At 38.4% G+C, this 15,125-nt stretch overlaps 1 protein-coding gene across 1 annotated transcript in view; it reads left to right on the top strand.

Annotated features, from left to right (window-relative positions):
• LOC134318706 (slit homolog 2 protein-like) overlaps positions 1 to 15,125 on the top strand; it is a 187,300-nt gene extending 172,175 nt beyond the window's left edge. The window contains exon 6 of the mRNA XM_062999640.1: positions 15,050 to 15,125. Coding sequence (XP_062855710.1) covers positions 15,050 to 15,125 — 76 coding nt within the window. The remainder of the gene's footprint in view (positions 1 to 15,049) is intronic.

The raw sequence follows: 15,125 nt of genomic DNA, 5'->3' as shown, positions 1-15,125 counted from the left end.
CCACACAGAAAGGACCCAGACTGCTCCACCTGGGAATCAAACCCAAGACCTTCTTGCTGGGAGGCAACAGATTTATAAATATAAATCCCATCTTGAATCTTAACAGTAGTTATTTGCAATTTCAGTAGTCGGCTGAAGGTTTTTACAGGAACGCTGTGCCACAGTGGCATGGAGACTCACAGCAAGAAGGTCCTGGGTTCGATTCCCAGTAAGAGTGGTCTGGGTCCTTTCTGTGTAGAGTTCGTCTGTTCTTCCTGTGTCTGTGTGGGTTTCCTTCCACAGGTCCAAAGACATACCTAGGGGGACTTTTAGCATCTTCAATTAAACTGACTGCATGTGTGTGTGTATGTGTTTGTCCTGTGATGGATTGGCGACCTGTCTGCGGTGTTTCCTGCCTTTCACCCAGTGAATCAAACCCACTGCGACCCTGAATAGGATAAAGCTGTGGTAAAACATACAATTGAATGAATTGAATGAACTATGCTACAGTTTAAGAAAACACTAGAACTGAGAATAGAGGGGAAGTTATTTTCACTCCACTGTATTTATAAAATGTTTGGGAATTCCACATCCTTTCAGCCGTATAATTTAGTTTTCCAGCGTAATGTCAGAAGAGGTGTTGAAGTGGAATTGCCCATTTCAAATTTCTTATAATTTCCTCTCTTCTCCTGTATTTCTACCAGAAAGCTACATCCAGCTACATTCAGAATCATTTTAGCGAGTGTGTGAAAAGCTGCTTTTTTTTCACTAGATGTCATGTTCACAGACACGGCTGAATGGCCAGAGCGTCAGAGTACCGAGCATCTCTGTGAGTGGCTTTCGGGAAGGAGAATTAAAAATAAGAGTTGTATCTCGCTGCTCTGTCCTCACTGACTCTCTAAACATGGCAAGGTGACTCCTAATTTAATTGCACAAACACTGCTGGCTTTTGTTTTTTAACAAGAGACCAGGGAGAAAACAAAAGGGCAGGCAGCGGTCCAGAAGAAGCATTGATTTTTTTTTATTTTTTATATGCTTTCTGTGGCTTAATGTCGTCCTGGTGTATTGTAGCACATGATGACAGATTTAATTTCTCTTGCTCACTTTCTCTCCATTTGTCCGGCTTATTGTCTCATAACCTTGCTCGCTTCTCCTTAACCCGCTTTGCTGGAGTCAGCATCTTGGACCCTGAGCGACCATATGGCTAATATGGCCGTCAAGATGCCTTTCGCGACTAACGAGCCGGCGTTCGCTGCTCTCTGCTGAGCTCTAGGCAATATTTTAGTCACAGGTAGTCTGAGTGTGTGTCAGACACACTGCACTGGTTCCAGTCTTACACCCCCGAGCATATTGTGTTCAGATCAACACTGACTAGCTCATTCCGGTGCCGTTTTTACTACAGTGATGATCGCTGTGTCACGTTATACGCATGTACCAGTGACTTACAACAAATAAGGCCTTTCAACATCCATCCTGTTGACATTGTTATTCACTGAGAGCAAATGTAGTGGAGAGCGTGACGCAGTTCTTCACTGTGGATAAGGATGCTCCGTCACCTGCACCAGAGGTGTGATTGAGGAAGCTCCAAGTTCATTTTTTATTTGGAGAAGAATGGATAGGAATAATACAGCCTGCTGTGCTGCAGTCTTTGTTATACATACAAACTCAAGCACACACAAAAGCTTTTTAGTCCTAGCACAGGCAAGATCACTCTTCCTTACCCTTGTAATCTCTTATACCGTAGAATGATACCTGGGTGCTCTTTAGTATAAAACAATCTACAAAAGTGTTTGTGTTGAGTAAGCAAATTTATTAGTGCACTTTTCTTTTTGTTTACATCTCTCTTACCGGATATTTTTTTAGATAAGCAGTCTATTTTTTTAGACTGCTTACAAATAAAAACATGATGGACTCCCTTGCAAACAGACTATGGGAAACCTGCTGCTGTAGTTTATCATGCACCCATTTCCTGCCATATACCCATTTTTATCAAATATATACTAACTGTATGTCGAGTTCAATAGAGGCTTTATTGTCATTTCAGCTATATGCAAGTACATACTGAAATGAAACTACGTTTTCCCCTGACCATGGTGCAACACAGAACACAAGTGTAAGACAATACACTTATATATACACCACGTGCCAAACTCAAAGCCCGCGGGCCAAATCTGGCCCGCCACATCATTTTATGTGGCCCGCAAGAGCTTAAAAGACGTATGATTGTATGATTGTCTTAAAATACACTGTAAAATCGTACATAAACTGCATCTCCCACAATGCATGCCCATTTTGTGACCTGCAAAGTGACTGCATCCCACCACTAGATGAGTATTTCCACATCAGCATTTAACTGAAATGGTTTTCCAACAACTGATGTTGAGAAATATTTGTAGATATACATTATAAATATACAGTATAAATGTGGCATTTTTAAACCAATCACAGAATTTAGCCTCCAAGAAAAACAACAAATTTTCCAAGACTTAAAAGGCAGACTGCAATCACAGCAGGATGTGTTACAACCGGTTTTCTGAGGGCCACCATAATGCAGATGTGGCCCTCGGTGAAAATGAGTTTGACACCTCTGATATACACAGTGCAGATTAAAAAAAACAGTACAATAAATACAAAACACATTTCTAATCCCTCTAATTGAGGGAGACAAGACTAGAGAAAAGTGTAGTGTTGGCCAGTACATGGTGCTGAGTGAATGATGAGTGAGGTAATAAAACATATTCTGATATTCAGATTGCAGCGTAGGGTCCTAAATACTTACAGCAATGACAATCTATTGCAATGCCAAAGTCTATGAGAAATCTTTAATCAAGCTGAAAAGAAAATGGTCCTCAAGTTTTTGGGAAAAAATTGGTCTAAATACATAAAGAACAACATATAAGAATGACACTTGACAAGGACTATAAACTGAGATATAAGAATTACCAACCCTTCCCACGGCGTAAAACATCTAAATAAATAACTATATCTTGTACCCACTAAATGTCACCCTGTGCACCTAAAACATGTACAAACCTAAACGCAGAAAAATTACAAATAGCTACAAGGCTAAATAAAGTCACTTTTCCAAAACTGGCACCTTGAAGGTTGACCGCTGTTTATGATGAGTGTATTGACAAAAGAAAAGCAGGCTTTCATGCACGGTACAGCAGTCTGAATGTATACGTTGTTAACCAGGTTTCGGCAGCTTCTAATTCATGAAAGATATGTTTTCAGGAATTGTTTATTTGCATATGACCATCTGAGTCAATTTCCCCCTTTTTAATAGACAGGTTGGGTATTCCTATCAATCTTGGCAGAGACCACTGTTCCATTTATATTTCAGTGGTTGCCATCAAACCAACCCTATTTTTATGGGCAGTGGTAGCTCAGTGGTTAAGGTACTGGACTAGTATTCCCCACCAAGTTTCCACTGTTCTGCCCCTGAGTACGGCCCTTAATCCACAATTGCTCTAATTGTAAACAATCATAACTAAGTTGTTTTGAATAAAAGTATCTGATAAATGGAGCAAATGAAAATATGAACACAGAGAAGCGATATGGCCATTAAAATCACAAACTGTAAATTAAAAGGCCATGTCAGTGAAGTTAAATGATATTATGGACATTTTACACCAGAAAATAGGCAGCAAAGTTGTTAGCACCTCACAGCAAGAAGGTCTTGGGTTCGATCCCCAGGTTGGGCGATCCGGGTCCTTTCTGTGTGGAGTTTGCATGTTCTCCCCCTGTTCGTGTATGTTTCCTCCGGGAGCCCCGGTTTCCTCCCAAAGTCCAAAGACATGCAAGTGAGGTGGATTGGAGACAATAAATTGTCCAGGACTGTGTTCGATATAACCTTGTGAACTGATTAACCTTGTGTAACGAGTAACTACCGTTCCTGTCATTAATGTAACCAGTGTAAAACATGACGTTAAAATCCTAATAAACAAACACTACGAAATTAATAATCTGAGCTGCTGTATGTGCAGTTTTAAGGGTTTTGTTTTTTATATATATATATATATATATATATATATATATATATATACATATACATATACATACATATATATATATATATATATATATATATATATATATATATATATATATATATATATATATATATATATATATATATATAATGTATATATATATATATAATGTATATATATGTATATATATATATATATATACAGTGTATCACAAAAGTGAGTACACACCTCACATTTCTGCAGATATTTAAGTATATCTTTTCATGGGACAACACTGACAAAATGACACTTTGACACAATGAAAAGTAGTCTGTGTGCAGCTTATATAACAGTGTAAATTTATTCTTCCCTCAAAATAACTCAATATACAGCCATTAATGTCTAAACCACCGGCAACAAAAGTGAGTACACCCCTAAGAGACTACACCCCTAAATGTCCAAATTGAGCACTGCTTGTCATTTTCCCTCCAAAATGTCATGTGATTTGTTAGTGTTACTAGGTCTCAGGTGTGCATAGGGAGCAGGTGTGTTCAATTTAGTAGTACAGCTCTCACACTCTCTCATACTGGTCACTGAAAGTTCCAACATGGCACCTCATGGCAAAGAACTCTCTGAGGATCTTAAAAGACGAATTGTTGCACTACATGAAGATGGCCAAGGCTACAAGAAGATTGCCAACACCCTGAAACTGAGCTGCAGCACAGTGGCCAAGATCATCCAGCGTTTTAAAAGAGCAGGGTCCACTCAGAACAGACCTCGCGTTGGTCGTCCAAAGAAGCTGAGTGCACGTGCTCAGCGTCACATCCAACTGCTGTCTTTGAAAGATAGGCGCAGGAGTGCTGTCAGCATTGCTGCAGAGATTGAAAAGGTGGGGGGTCAGCCTGTCAGTGCTCAGACCATACGCCGCACACTACATCAAATTGGTCTGCATGGCTGTCACCCCAGAAGGAAGCCTCTTCTGAAGTCTCTACACAAGAAAGCCCGCAAACAGTTTGCTGAAGACATGTCAACAAAGGACATGGATTACTGGAACCATGTCCTATGGTCTGATGAGACCAAGATTAATTTGTTTGGTTCAGATGGTCTCAAGCATGTGTGGCGGCAATCAGGTGAGGAGTACAAAGATAAGTGTGTCATGCCTACAGTCAAGCATGGTGGTGGGAATGCCATGGTCTGGGGCTGCATGAGTGCAGCAGGTGTTGGGGAGTTACATTTCATTGAGGGACACATGAACTCCAATATGTACTGTGAAATACTGAGCAGAGCATGATCCCCTCCCTCCGGAAACTGGGTCGCAGGGCAGTGTTCCAGCATGATAATGACCCCAAACACACCTCTAAGACGACCACTGCTTTATTGAAGAGGCTGAGGGTAAAGGTGATGGACTGGCCAAGCATGTCTCCAGACCTAAACCCAATCGAACATCTTTGGGGCATCCTCAAGCGGAAGATGGAGGAGTGCAAAGTCTCGAATATCCGCCAGCTCCGTGATGTCGTCATGGAGGAGTGGAAAAGCATTCCAGTGGCAACCTGTGAAGCTCTGGTAAACTCCATGCCCAGGAGAGTTAAGGCAGTTCTGGGAAATAATGGTGGCCACACAAAATATTGACACTTCAGGAACTTTCATTAAGGGGTGTACTCACTTTTGTTGCCGGTGGTTTAGACATTAATGGCTGTATATTGAGTTATTTTGAGGGAAGAATAAATTTACACTGTTATATAAGCTGCACACAGACTACTTTTCATTGTGTCAAAGTGTCATTTTGTCAGTGTTGTCCCATGAAAAGATATACTTAAATATCTGCAGAAATGTGAGGGGTGTACTCACTTTTGTGATACACTGTATATATATACACATACTGGTGCTGGTCATAAAATTTTAATATCATGAAAAAGTTGATTTATTTCAGTAATTCCATGCAAAAAGTAAAACTTGTATATTATATTCATTCATTACACACAGACTGATATATTTCAAATGTTTATTTCTTTTAATGTTGATTATAACTGACAACTAATGAAAACCCCAAATTCAGTATCTCAGAAAATTTGAATATTGTGACAAGGTACAATATTGAAGACACCTGACACCTGGTGCCACACTCTAATCAGCTATTTAACTCAAAACACCTGCAAAGGCCTTTAAATGGTCTCTCAGTCTAGTTCTGTAGGCTACACAATCATGGGGAAGACTGCTGACTTGACAGTTGTCCAAAAGACGACCATTGACACCTTGCACAAGGAGGGCAAGACACAAAAGGTCATTGATAAAGAGGCTGGCTGTTCACAGAGCTCTGTTTCCAAGCACATTAATAGAGAGGCGAAGGGAAGGAAAAGATGTGTTACAAAAAAGTGTACAAGCAATAGGGATAACCGCACCCTGGAGAGGATTGTGAAACAAAACCCATTCAAAAATGTGGGGGAGATTCACAAAGAGTGGACTGCAGCTGGAGTTAGTGCTTCAAGAACCACCATGCACAGACGTATGCAAGACCTGGGTTTCAGCTGTCGCATTCCTTGTGTCAAGCCACTCTTGAACAAGAGACAGCGTCAGAAGCGTCTCGCCTGGGCTAAAGACAAAAAGGACTGCTGAGTGGTCCAAAGTTATGTTCTCTGATGAAAGTAAATTTTGCATTACCTTTGGAAATCAAGGTCCCAGAGTCTGGAGGAAGAGAGAAGAGGCACAGAATCCACGTTGCTTGAGGTCCAGTGTAAAGTTTCCACAGTCAGTGATGGTTTGGAGTGCCATGTCATCTGCTGGTGTTGGTCCACTGTGTTTTCTGAGGTCCAAGGTCAACGCAGCCGTCTACCAGGAAGTTTTAGAGCACTTCATGCTTCCTGCTGCTGACCAACTTTATGGAGATGCAGATTTCATTTTCCAACTGGACTTGGCACCTGCACACAGTGCCAAAGCTACCAGTACCTGGTTTAAGGACCATGGTATCCCTGTTCTTAATTGGCCAGCAAAGTCGCCTGACCTTAACCCCATAGAAAATCTATGGGGTATTGTGAAGAGGAAGATGCTATACGCCAGACCCAACAATTCAGAAGAGCTGAAGGCCACTATCTGATAACACCTGTGCAGTGCCACAGACTGATGGACTCCATGCCACGCCGCATTGCTGCAGTAATCCAGGCAAAAGGAGCCCCAACTAAGTATTGAGTGCTGTACATGCTCATACTTTTCATGTTCATACTTTTCAGTTGGCCAACATTTCTAAAAATCCTTTTTTTTATTGGTCTTAAGTAATATTCTAATTTTCTGAGATACTGAATTTGGGGTTTTCATTAGTTGTCAGTTATAATCATCAACATTAAAAGAAATAAACATTTGAAATATATCAGTCTGTGTGTAATGAATGAATATAATATACAAGTTTAACTTTTTGAATGGAATTACTGAAATAAATCAACTTTTTCATGATATTCTAATTTTATGACCAGCACCTGTGTGTATATACAACACTGTAGGTAGCAGCTTTTCCCCCTGTTTTACCAGGTCCTGCTACACAAAATTTAAGTCACGACTACAGCACATTTCTAGCTAGTAAAAATAGCAAAGCTTTAGAGATAAACTAGCTGAGTACTAATCAGTGATAAGGATTCAGCTGACTTAGACCTGGACTGACAATAGAGCTCATTTATTCAGTGCTAATTACCCACTAGGGTCTCTGTTTTTCTCAGGGCCGTCGGACGTCGACTTGTTTGCAGACAGCAGCATTGCAGTTTTCTTTCTTCTTTTTAACGGTCAAGAAGTACATTGGTAGGGTATTGATAGGTCAGCAGTTAAGGTAAATAATGACTTAACCAGAAGGTTGTCGCTTCAAACCCCATAACTGTCACGTTGCAGTGTTGTCCCTGAGCAAAGTCCTTAACCTTGAGATACTTGAACTATATTCAGTCAAACTTGTAAGTCACTTTGGATAAAAGCGTCTGCTTAATGCTGCAAATGTAAATATACATAAAGTACGTAACTCAGATTGAAAATGTGTATTAGGAAAATGGAAACCGTAGCATTTCTCAATTCTATTCATCTAGTCAGTCGATAAAATGGTTTAGCCACTTAAGGGATATTTCTTCACTTCTGCATTGGTCAGCATGTCTTTAATATCATCTCTACACGGTGCCAATAACTTTGCTTAGTTTTTGGAATGAGCCGAATACTGCATGTATCACAAGGTGGATGACTGCATACGCAATATCTTTATGGATTTCCATAACACAAAGTGGTTGTCTAAGCTAATTCTGTAGTATAAAAACCAAAACGTGTATCACCATTATTTAGCATTACATTCAAATATTGATTTTATTTAAAAAAGTCAGAAGATTCACAACTTTTTAAATCTGAAGTTGAATGTGAAGTGGGAACATCTGGGGATATACACTTACATGGCATAACCCAGTATTTCCAGTGTCAAGTGACTAAGTAAATAAACTATTGTGACTGACTGAAAAAGACATTTCACTTTAAACATACACTGTATGGCTAAAAGTAGTGAGACATCTACTAATTATTGAGCTCAGGTGATTTAAACTGTAAAGTTTGTTTGTTTATTAGGATTTTAATGTCATGTTTTACATGACTGGTTACAGGAACGGTAGATACTCCTTACAAAAGGTTCATCAGTTCACCTCACTTGCATGTCTTTGGACTGTGGGAGGAAACCGGAGCTCCCGGAGTAAACCCACACAAACATGGGGAGAACATGCAAACTCCACACAGAAAGGACCTGGACCGCCCCACCTGGGGATCGAACCCAGGACTCTTTCTGTGAGGCGGCAATGATACCCACTTAGCCACCTTGCCGCCCGATTAGACAAAGGTAATCAGATTTATTCCAAACAAAACTGTTGATTGAGGGTTGAAAACTGAGAAACACAATTAGATACATTTCATGTTCATAGTAATATATTTATAGATATTTATTGATGTTTATTGGTTTGAGAGATGATTGCTTGCCTTGCAATTATTAAGAATTATTAAAAATCAGCTGATTAAGTTATGGCTTTATTAAAAAAAAACAAATATTTAAAAATATATATAAAAATACTGATTTTAGTTTTTTTTCTGTTTGTATTAAGATGCTTTATTATTTAAATTAATATACTATAAATATAAAAAAATGTTACAGTGAACTGGAAAATTGAAAATAGTACCATGGGTATAAAATATGTAATTATTCTTTAGATTTTGAAAACATGATTGATTTTTGACCTTTTCATAGATTTTTTTACATTGTTTAATTATGTGTAAAAAAGATAAGAGCTTAAAATATACAATGTAAGACTGGTCTTTGCTTACATTAATTGAGTAAAGTTAATTACATTACATTTCTAATATTAGACAGTAAACATTGCATTTTTAATGTCGAACAACAAGCTGGCAAGCTTATTATTAGAGTAAAATAACAGTTGTTAAACGATCACAGAAGCACAGATGGACATGGATTTGAACAAAAGGTATTTAAGTAATCATTTCCAAGTCAAGAACATGAAATTTAGGTAATTAAACTAGTGTGTTAAAGACGAAAAATAAATGAATAATAAAATAAAATATTTACCAAGAAATCACTGCACTGCAGAGGCACAAGTGAAACAAACTATACACGGGTACAAACTATGATCAAGAGGAGCTAGAACAAAGCTCCATTTCCATCCCTGCTAATAGATACAGAAAGTTAAAGCTAAAATGAGTAAGAGTATAAGTAAGAAGATTCAGAGCTGCTGGTTAGCAGCAGGTCATCCCTGACAGATTGATGGTGGGGGATCTTTTCCTTTTTCCTTCCTCCCTCTTCCTTCCCGCTCCAGATGGGCCACTGGCAGCACAGGAGCATCAAACTGCCAATACGGACCATGCCTACAATGATTAAAGGCCAATGTAATTAGAGTGAAGGAAATTAAATTTGGGACTTCCATTTCCCACCATGTCTTACACAGGCTTCATACAGACACATACGCACACAGCAGGCATTCGGTCAATCATGCATGAATAAACAGTCCAATCTTTGTTTAAGGCTCAAGTATAATCTTATATAATGGGTGAACAGATCACATTTTTGTATTTTTAATACATTACTGATATCAGAGCTCTGACTTGACCAGTACCGATTGTAATTTGCATTATTTTATATGTTGACTAAGTTAAATAAAAAGGTGTAATGTGTTGGACTTTTGTTTGCATACATTTTTTGTCTGGTTAAATGTATATCATATAAAATCAACAATAACCCACATACAGAACACCATAAAAGAACTTTCTGATAAAAAATTCTATATTAGACTGTGCTGGATACCTGGACACTGTGGAATTTCGGGCAATGAAAGAGCTGATCCGTTGGCAAGAGAAAGAACCCAACAAAAAAATATCAACTTTAAACTACCACTAATGGACATTAAACCCCTCATAAATGAATATATTAAAAATAAATGGCAGTTGCAATGGAACACTCGAACAAACAATAAACCACATGAGATTTACCCCAACATCAGAAATAAACTAAAACTGCACCAAGGAAAACTCACAGATCAAGTGATATATAGTGGATGCAGAATAGGCCATACTAGATTAACACACAAACACCTATTATAAGGAGAAGAACCCACACTGTGCATAGACTGCCATAGACCAATCACCATAAAACACATCCTGACAGAATGCCCAAAATACAACAGTGAAAGACGTAAACTACATATGCCCAATACATTAGGATTATTTCTGAATTATCTTGAGTAAAGATTTCTTTTAATGTATTGGGCATATGTTGTATTTTGGGCATTCTGTCAGGATGTGTTTTATGGTGACTGGTGTATGGCAGTCTATGCAAAGTATGGGTTCTTCTAACAATAATAGTAAATAGTACCTTAATAATATTAAACTGAACACACACACACACACACATATATATATATATATATATATATATATAATGCAAAACAAATAAAACTAGCATGAAACACATTCCTGCCGTGAATGTCATAGATATAACAACATGGCGTTACAAAAACAAACTAACAAACAATATCATATAAAATAAATTTCATTTAAAATAAATCTGAATTTATAGTTATGAAGTTTATTAAGTCAAATCTGGTACTCATCCAACATCTATTATAACTGTTCTACATATAAACATGTGACTGATCATCTGTAGCTTCTAACAACTTTAATCCAGGAATACAATATTTAATCTGGTTTAGATTTAAATTACATAAATAAAACTAAAATGTGATATACTGTAATTAAATATTGTCTTACATGCAGTTGCAAACAAATGTTTTATCTAAGCAGGGATGCACTGATTTCCTTTTTTTTGTACACCATACACATTTTTAAGCTCTGAAGGTTTAGATGCACAATGATGAAGAGTTTCCACTTATAAGCCATTACAGTCTATGCTCAGGAGTTTAATTTACTCAAAATGAAGCATCTCACAAATTGCACCACCTACGAATTACGCCTTGTTTCTGCTGCTGAGTGTAGAAGTTGCTGATGGTGATAATAGTCAAGCATATACTGTAGCATAAAACACTGCAGAGTAACTTAAATAAAATACATTTGTTAATATATAATTGTTGAAGCCTAGTGATTAAGGTACTGGACTAGTAATCGAAAGGTTGCTGGTTCAAGCCCCACCACTGCCTGGTTGCCACTTTTGGACCCTTGAGCAAGGCCCTTAACCCTCAATTGTATAGACAATATACTGTCATGGTACTATAAGTCACTTTGGATAAAAGCATCTGCTAAATGCCAAAAATGTAAATGTAATATAATTTATTAATTAGTATACACAAAGTTGGTATTATCAACATTGTCAGATATGAGTTGCATAGCCATAATTCTAAAATTCTCTCTTTTTATTATGGTTTTGGTACCACTTTACATTACAGATCAGAAATAAGTGGCTAATGAAATGGTATAATTGGGGTAACTAGTATATTTTAATGTTTATCCATAAATTTTATATCAGTTTTCTAGTTGTTCTGTTATAATAATTCAGTAATTGTAGCTGTTACAAGTCAATAATAAAATTATAAAATAATTTAAGATACAAGATTCACAGACACACATATTCAGTATTAATAGAGTAACGTACAGAGCTAATGTCAAGATCCAAAGGAAAATGTCTGTGTACCTTCATAGCTGCTGCTTCAGATTTTACTTCATTATTAATGTAATGTACTGCATGTAAAACACACTAATTTATAATCAAGGGACTTAAGAACTGCTCCCTGTAACACGACTGTGATTTCCACCTGTTTTTGGAAAGCACAAGAAATCGTTTTGAACACCAACTGAAACTTTAAACTGTGCTTTTATTTCCATGTGCCCTATTTTTGTGCTATCGCCCATAGTTACATATGCATAACACAGAGAGAGACATGCCGTTTTTGTTTTGCCATGTACACAATGAACAAACTGCATGGTTTTTTTTCCCCCCCTTTGTGCCTGTTTTATACTTATACTTTGTATTTTATGTAAACATGACTACTTTGTGGTAGGTAATGATCCAATAATGACATTCTCATAAAAAATAAAACAACTCTTTGGGCTTCTGTTCACGAGCCATGGATTGTTAGTCAACAACCTGTTCATATCAAACATGTTTTAGGAAAACTTATGGACCGTCCTGATATTATTCCATGATATGGGTAGTAATGGGCCCGAGTCCTTTCTGTGTGGACTTTGCATGTTCTTCCCATGTTCATGTGGGTTTTCTTGGGGGCTCAGGTTTCCTCCCACAGTCCAAAGACATGCAGTCAAACTAATTGTAGATATTACAGGTGTGTGTATGTGTGTGTGCCTGTAATGGACTGGCAACCTGTCCAGGGTGTTTCCTACCTTTCACCCAGTGAACTGAACCCACAGCTACCCTAAATAGGATAAAGCGGAGGTAAAACAGCAATAAATAAGTGTACTATTAAATGGTCGTAATCTCAAATAATTCTGATCTTTCCATTCATTGCTATTTTAATGTTTTGTAATAAGGTAACATCCTTTTTAGTGTAATAAAAACTTAAACATTTGATGAATTTAACATATTAAAACTCTCACTCTTCCCATTCTTTAAACATTCAGCAAATTGACAGTAATTGTGCATGAACATATGTAGACATTCTTTTACTGTAGATGATAAACAATTTATTTTCATTTGTGTTTCACTTGTGAAAGTTAACAAACATGGAATTTGACCGCGGTGTCCAAACTTTGGCATAAGGCGATATCATATTTTTATTTAATTGTGATATTACAGGGCTAAGTAATAGTTAATATTTTTCTATAATTTTTTAATTTTATTTTTATTTTATTTACTCTATTTACTGTACTTACACTGTACTAGAGCTGCTGTAATACTCGAATTTCCCCCATGGGAATCAATAAAGGACTTTTATCTTATCTACGGATGACAATACAAATTCAGAGTCGGTCCGACACCAAATATGAAGGGCAGTACGGTTGCTCAGTGGGTAGCACTGTCACCTCACAGCAGGAGGGTCCTGGGTTTGATTCCCAGGTGGAGTTTGCATGTTCTCCCCGTGTCTCCCCGTTTCCTCCCACAGTCCAAAGACGTTCAGTTGAGGTCAACTGGAGATACAAAATTGTCCATGACTGTGTTTGATATCAAAACTTGTGAACTGATGAATCTTGTGTAACAAATACCTACCATTTCTGTCATGAGCGTAACCAAAGTGTAAAACATGACGTTAAAAATCTGAATAAACCACCAAACATACGTCAGATATGATGTCAATGTTTTTATCTTGCTGTATTGAAATAAAAATGTGATATGTTAAAATATGTCATGACACAGAAGTGACTTCATAAAACAGAATTGGTCATAAGTGTCCGATCTTGAAGCGATACTGATTCAGCAATGCAGATCGATGTGGTCCAGTAAAGGCTACTCATCCGATTGGAAATGTTTGTCCTAAATAAAATTATGGACGACAATACAGCCAGCTGCTGTTTAATTCAACCCCGAATACTTAATTCATTTTCACAGTGAAAGATAACGTGCTTGTATTAGCCGTCCCATTTGCTCCATTCTTGCATTATTGAGACAGATGGACATATTTTTTTTAAGAATTAGAGAATAAAGGCAGGAAAGGGGTGGCAGAGATTTGTTTTATTACCCTCTGCTCTTTAAAGGGGCAGTAGCACCAGGTCTGTAGCAGGTCAGATGTCACTAGTGCCTATTGTGCTAAACAAATGACTTAACTACGGCTTTTAAAAGTCTCGCTTTGTTAAAGTGCCCTATACCCATCTCAGAACGGAGCTCTGGGTGGTCAGAAATGGCCCGCAGGGGGGTTAAACGCATACGCCAAAGTAAAAGGGAAGGGAAGGAAGATGAATGGGTGGCGTGAGCATCTGGGAGAGAAGCGGCGTGACCCGGGCTGATTTAGGAAAGCCTCGCTTTAATGAAATCGTTTCAGTGGCAGAGCTGGTAAAAGCTTGTAATGGATTGGTTGCTCTAATGTAATGAAATTACTCCCATTCAGACTAAAAGATGAAGAAAGAGTGGGTGAGGGGTAGAAGGAAAGGAAATGCAATTAATATTTACGGGGTTTGACAGACAGGGTGAGCTGAACCTTATAGTCAGCCTCATTGTCTCTCTCTAGTTCTTTTTAAACCTCTCTCGCCCTTATCTGCTGGCTTTACCTTTTTTTATATATGCTTTTACAGCAGAATGAATTGTGTGATGTTAAGACAGGGAGAGAGAGAGGGAGAGAAATAGTAAATAAGTTAAAGAATAAGGGAAACTGGGAAAGAAGTAAAACGAAGAATGAAGGGGGGGGGGGGGGGGGGGGGGGGGGGTATATGATGGGATGCAGCCGGCCAGGCCACTTCTAGTCATTTGCTCCTTGTTCCTGACTGCAGAAAGAAGCATAGAGGTGACAGCCGGGTGTATTGGTCCTACAACCCCCCCCCCCCACACACACACACACTCTTCCTGGTCCTCCTCCTTTTCCTCCTCCTCCTCCCATCTCTCCTCCTCTCCCTATCTTCCTCTCTCTCCCCCTGTCTCAGCCCCCACCCACTTGTCTGCAGACCCACCGCTGACTTCTGTCTCTCATCTGCAGGCAACTGGACAGCAACCACATCAGCTGCATCGAAGATGGAGCCTTCCGAGCCCTGCGCGATCTGGAGATCCTGTAA

This window comes from Trichomycterus rosablanca, chromosome 8 (assembly GCF_030014385.1).
Source record: "Trichomycterus rosablanca isolate fTriRos1 chromosome 8, fTriRos1.hap1, whole genome shotgun sequence".
Classification (NCBI taxonomy): domain Eukaryota; kingdom Metazoa; phylum Chordata; class Actinopteri; order Siluriformes; family Trichomycteridae; genus Trichomycterus; species Trichomycterus rosablanca.
Note: the sequence above shows the minus strand (reverse complement) of the source record. Positions and strands in the feature narration are given on the sequence as shown.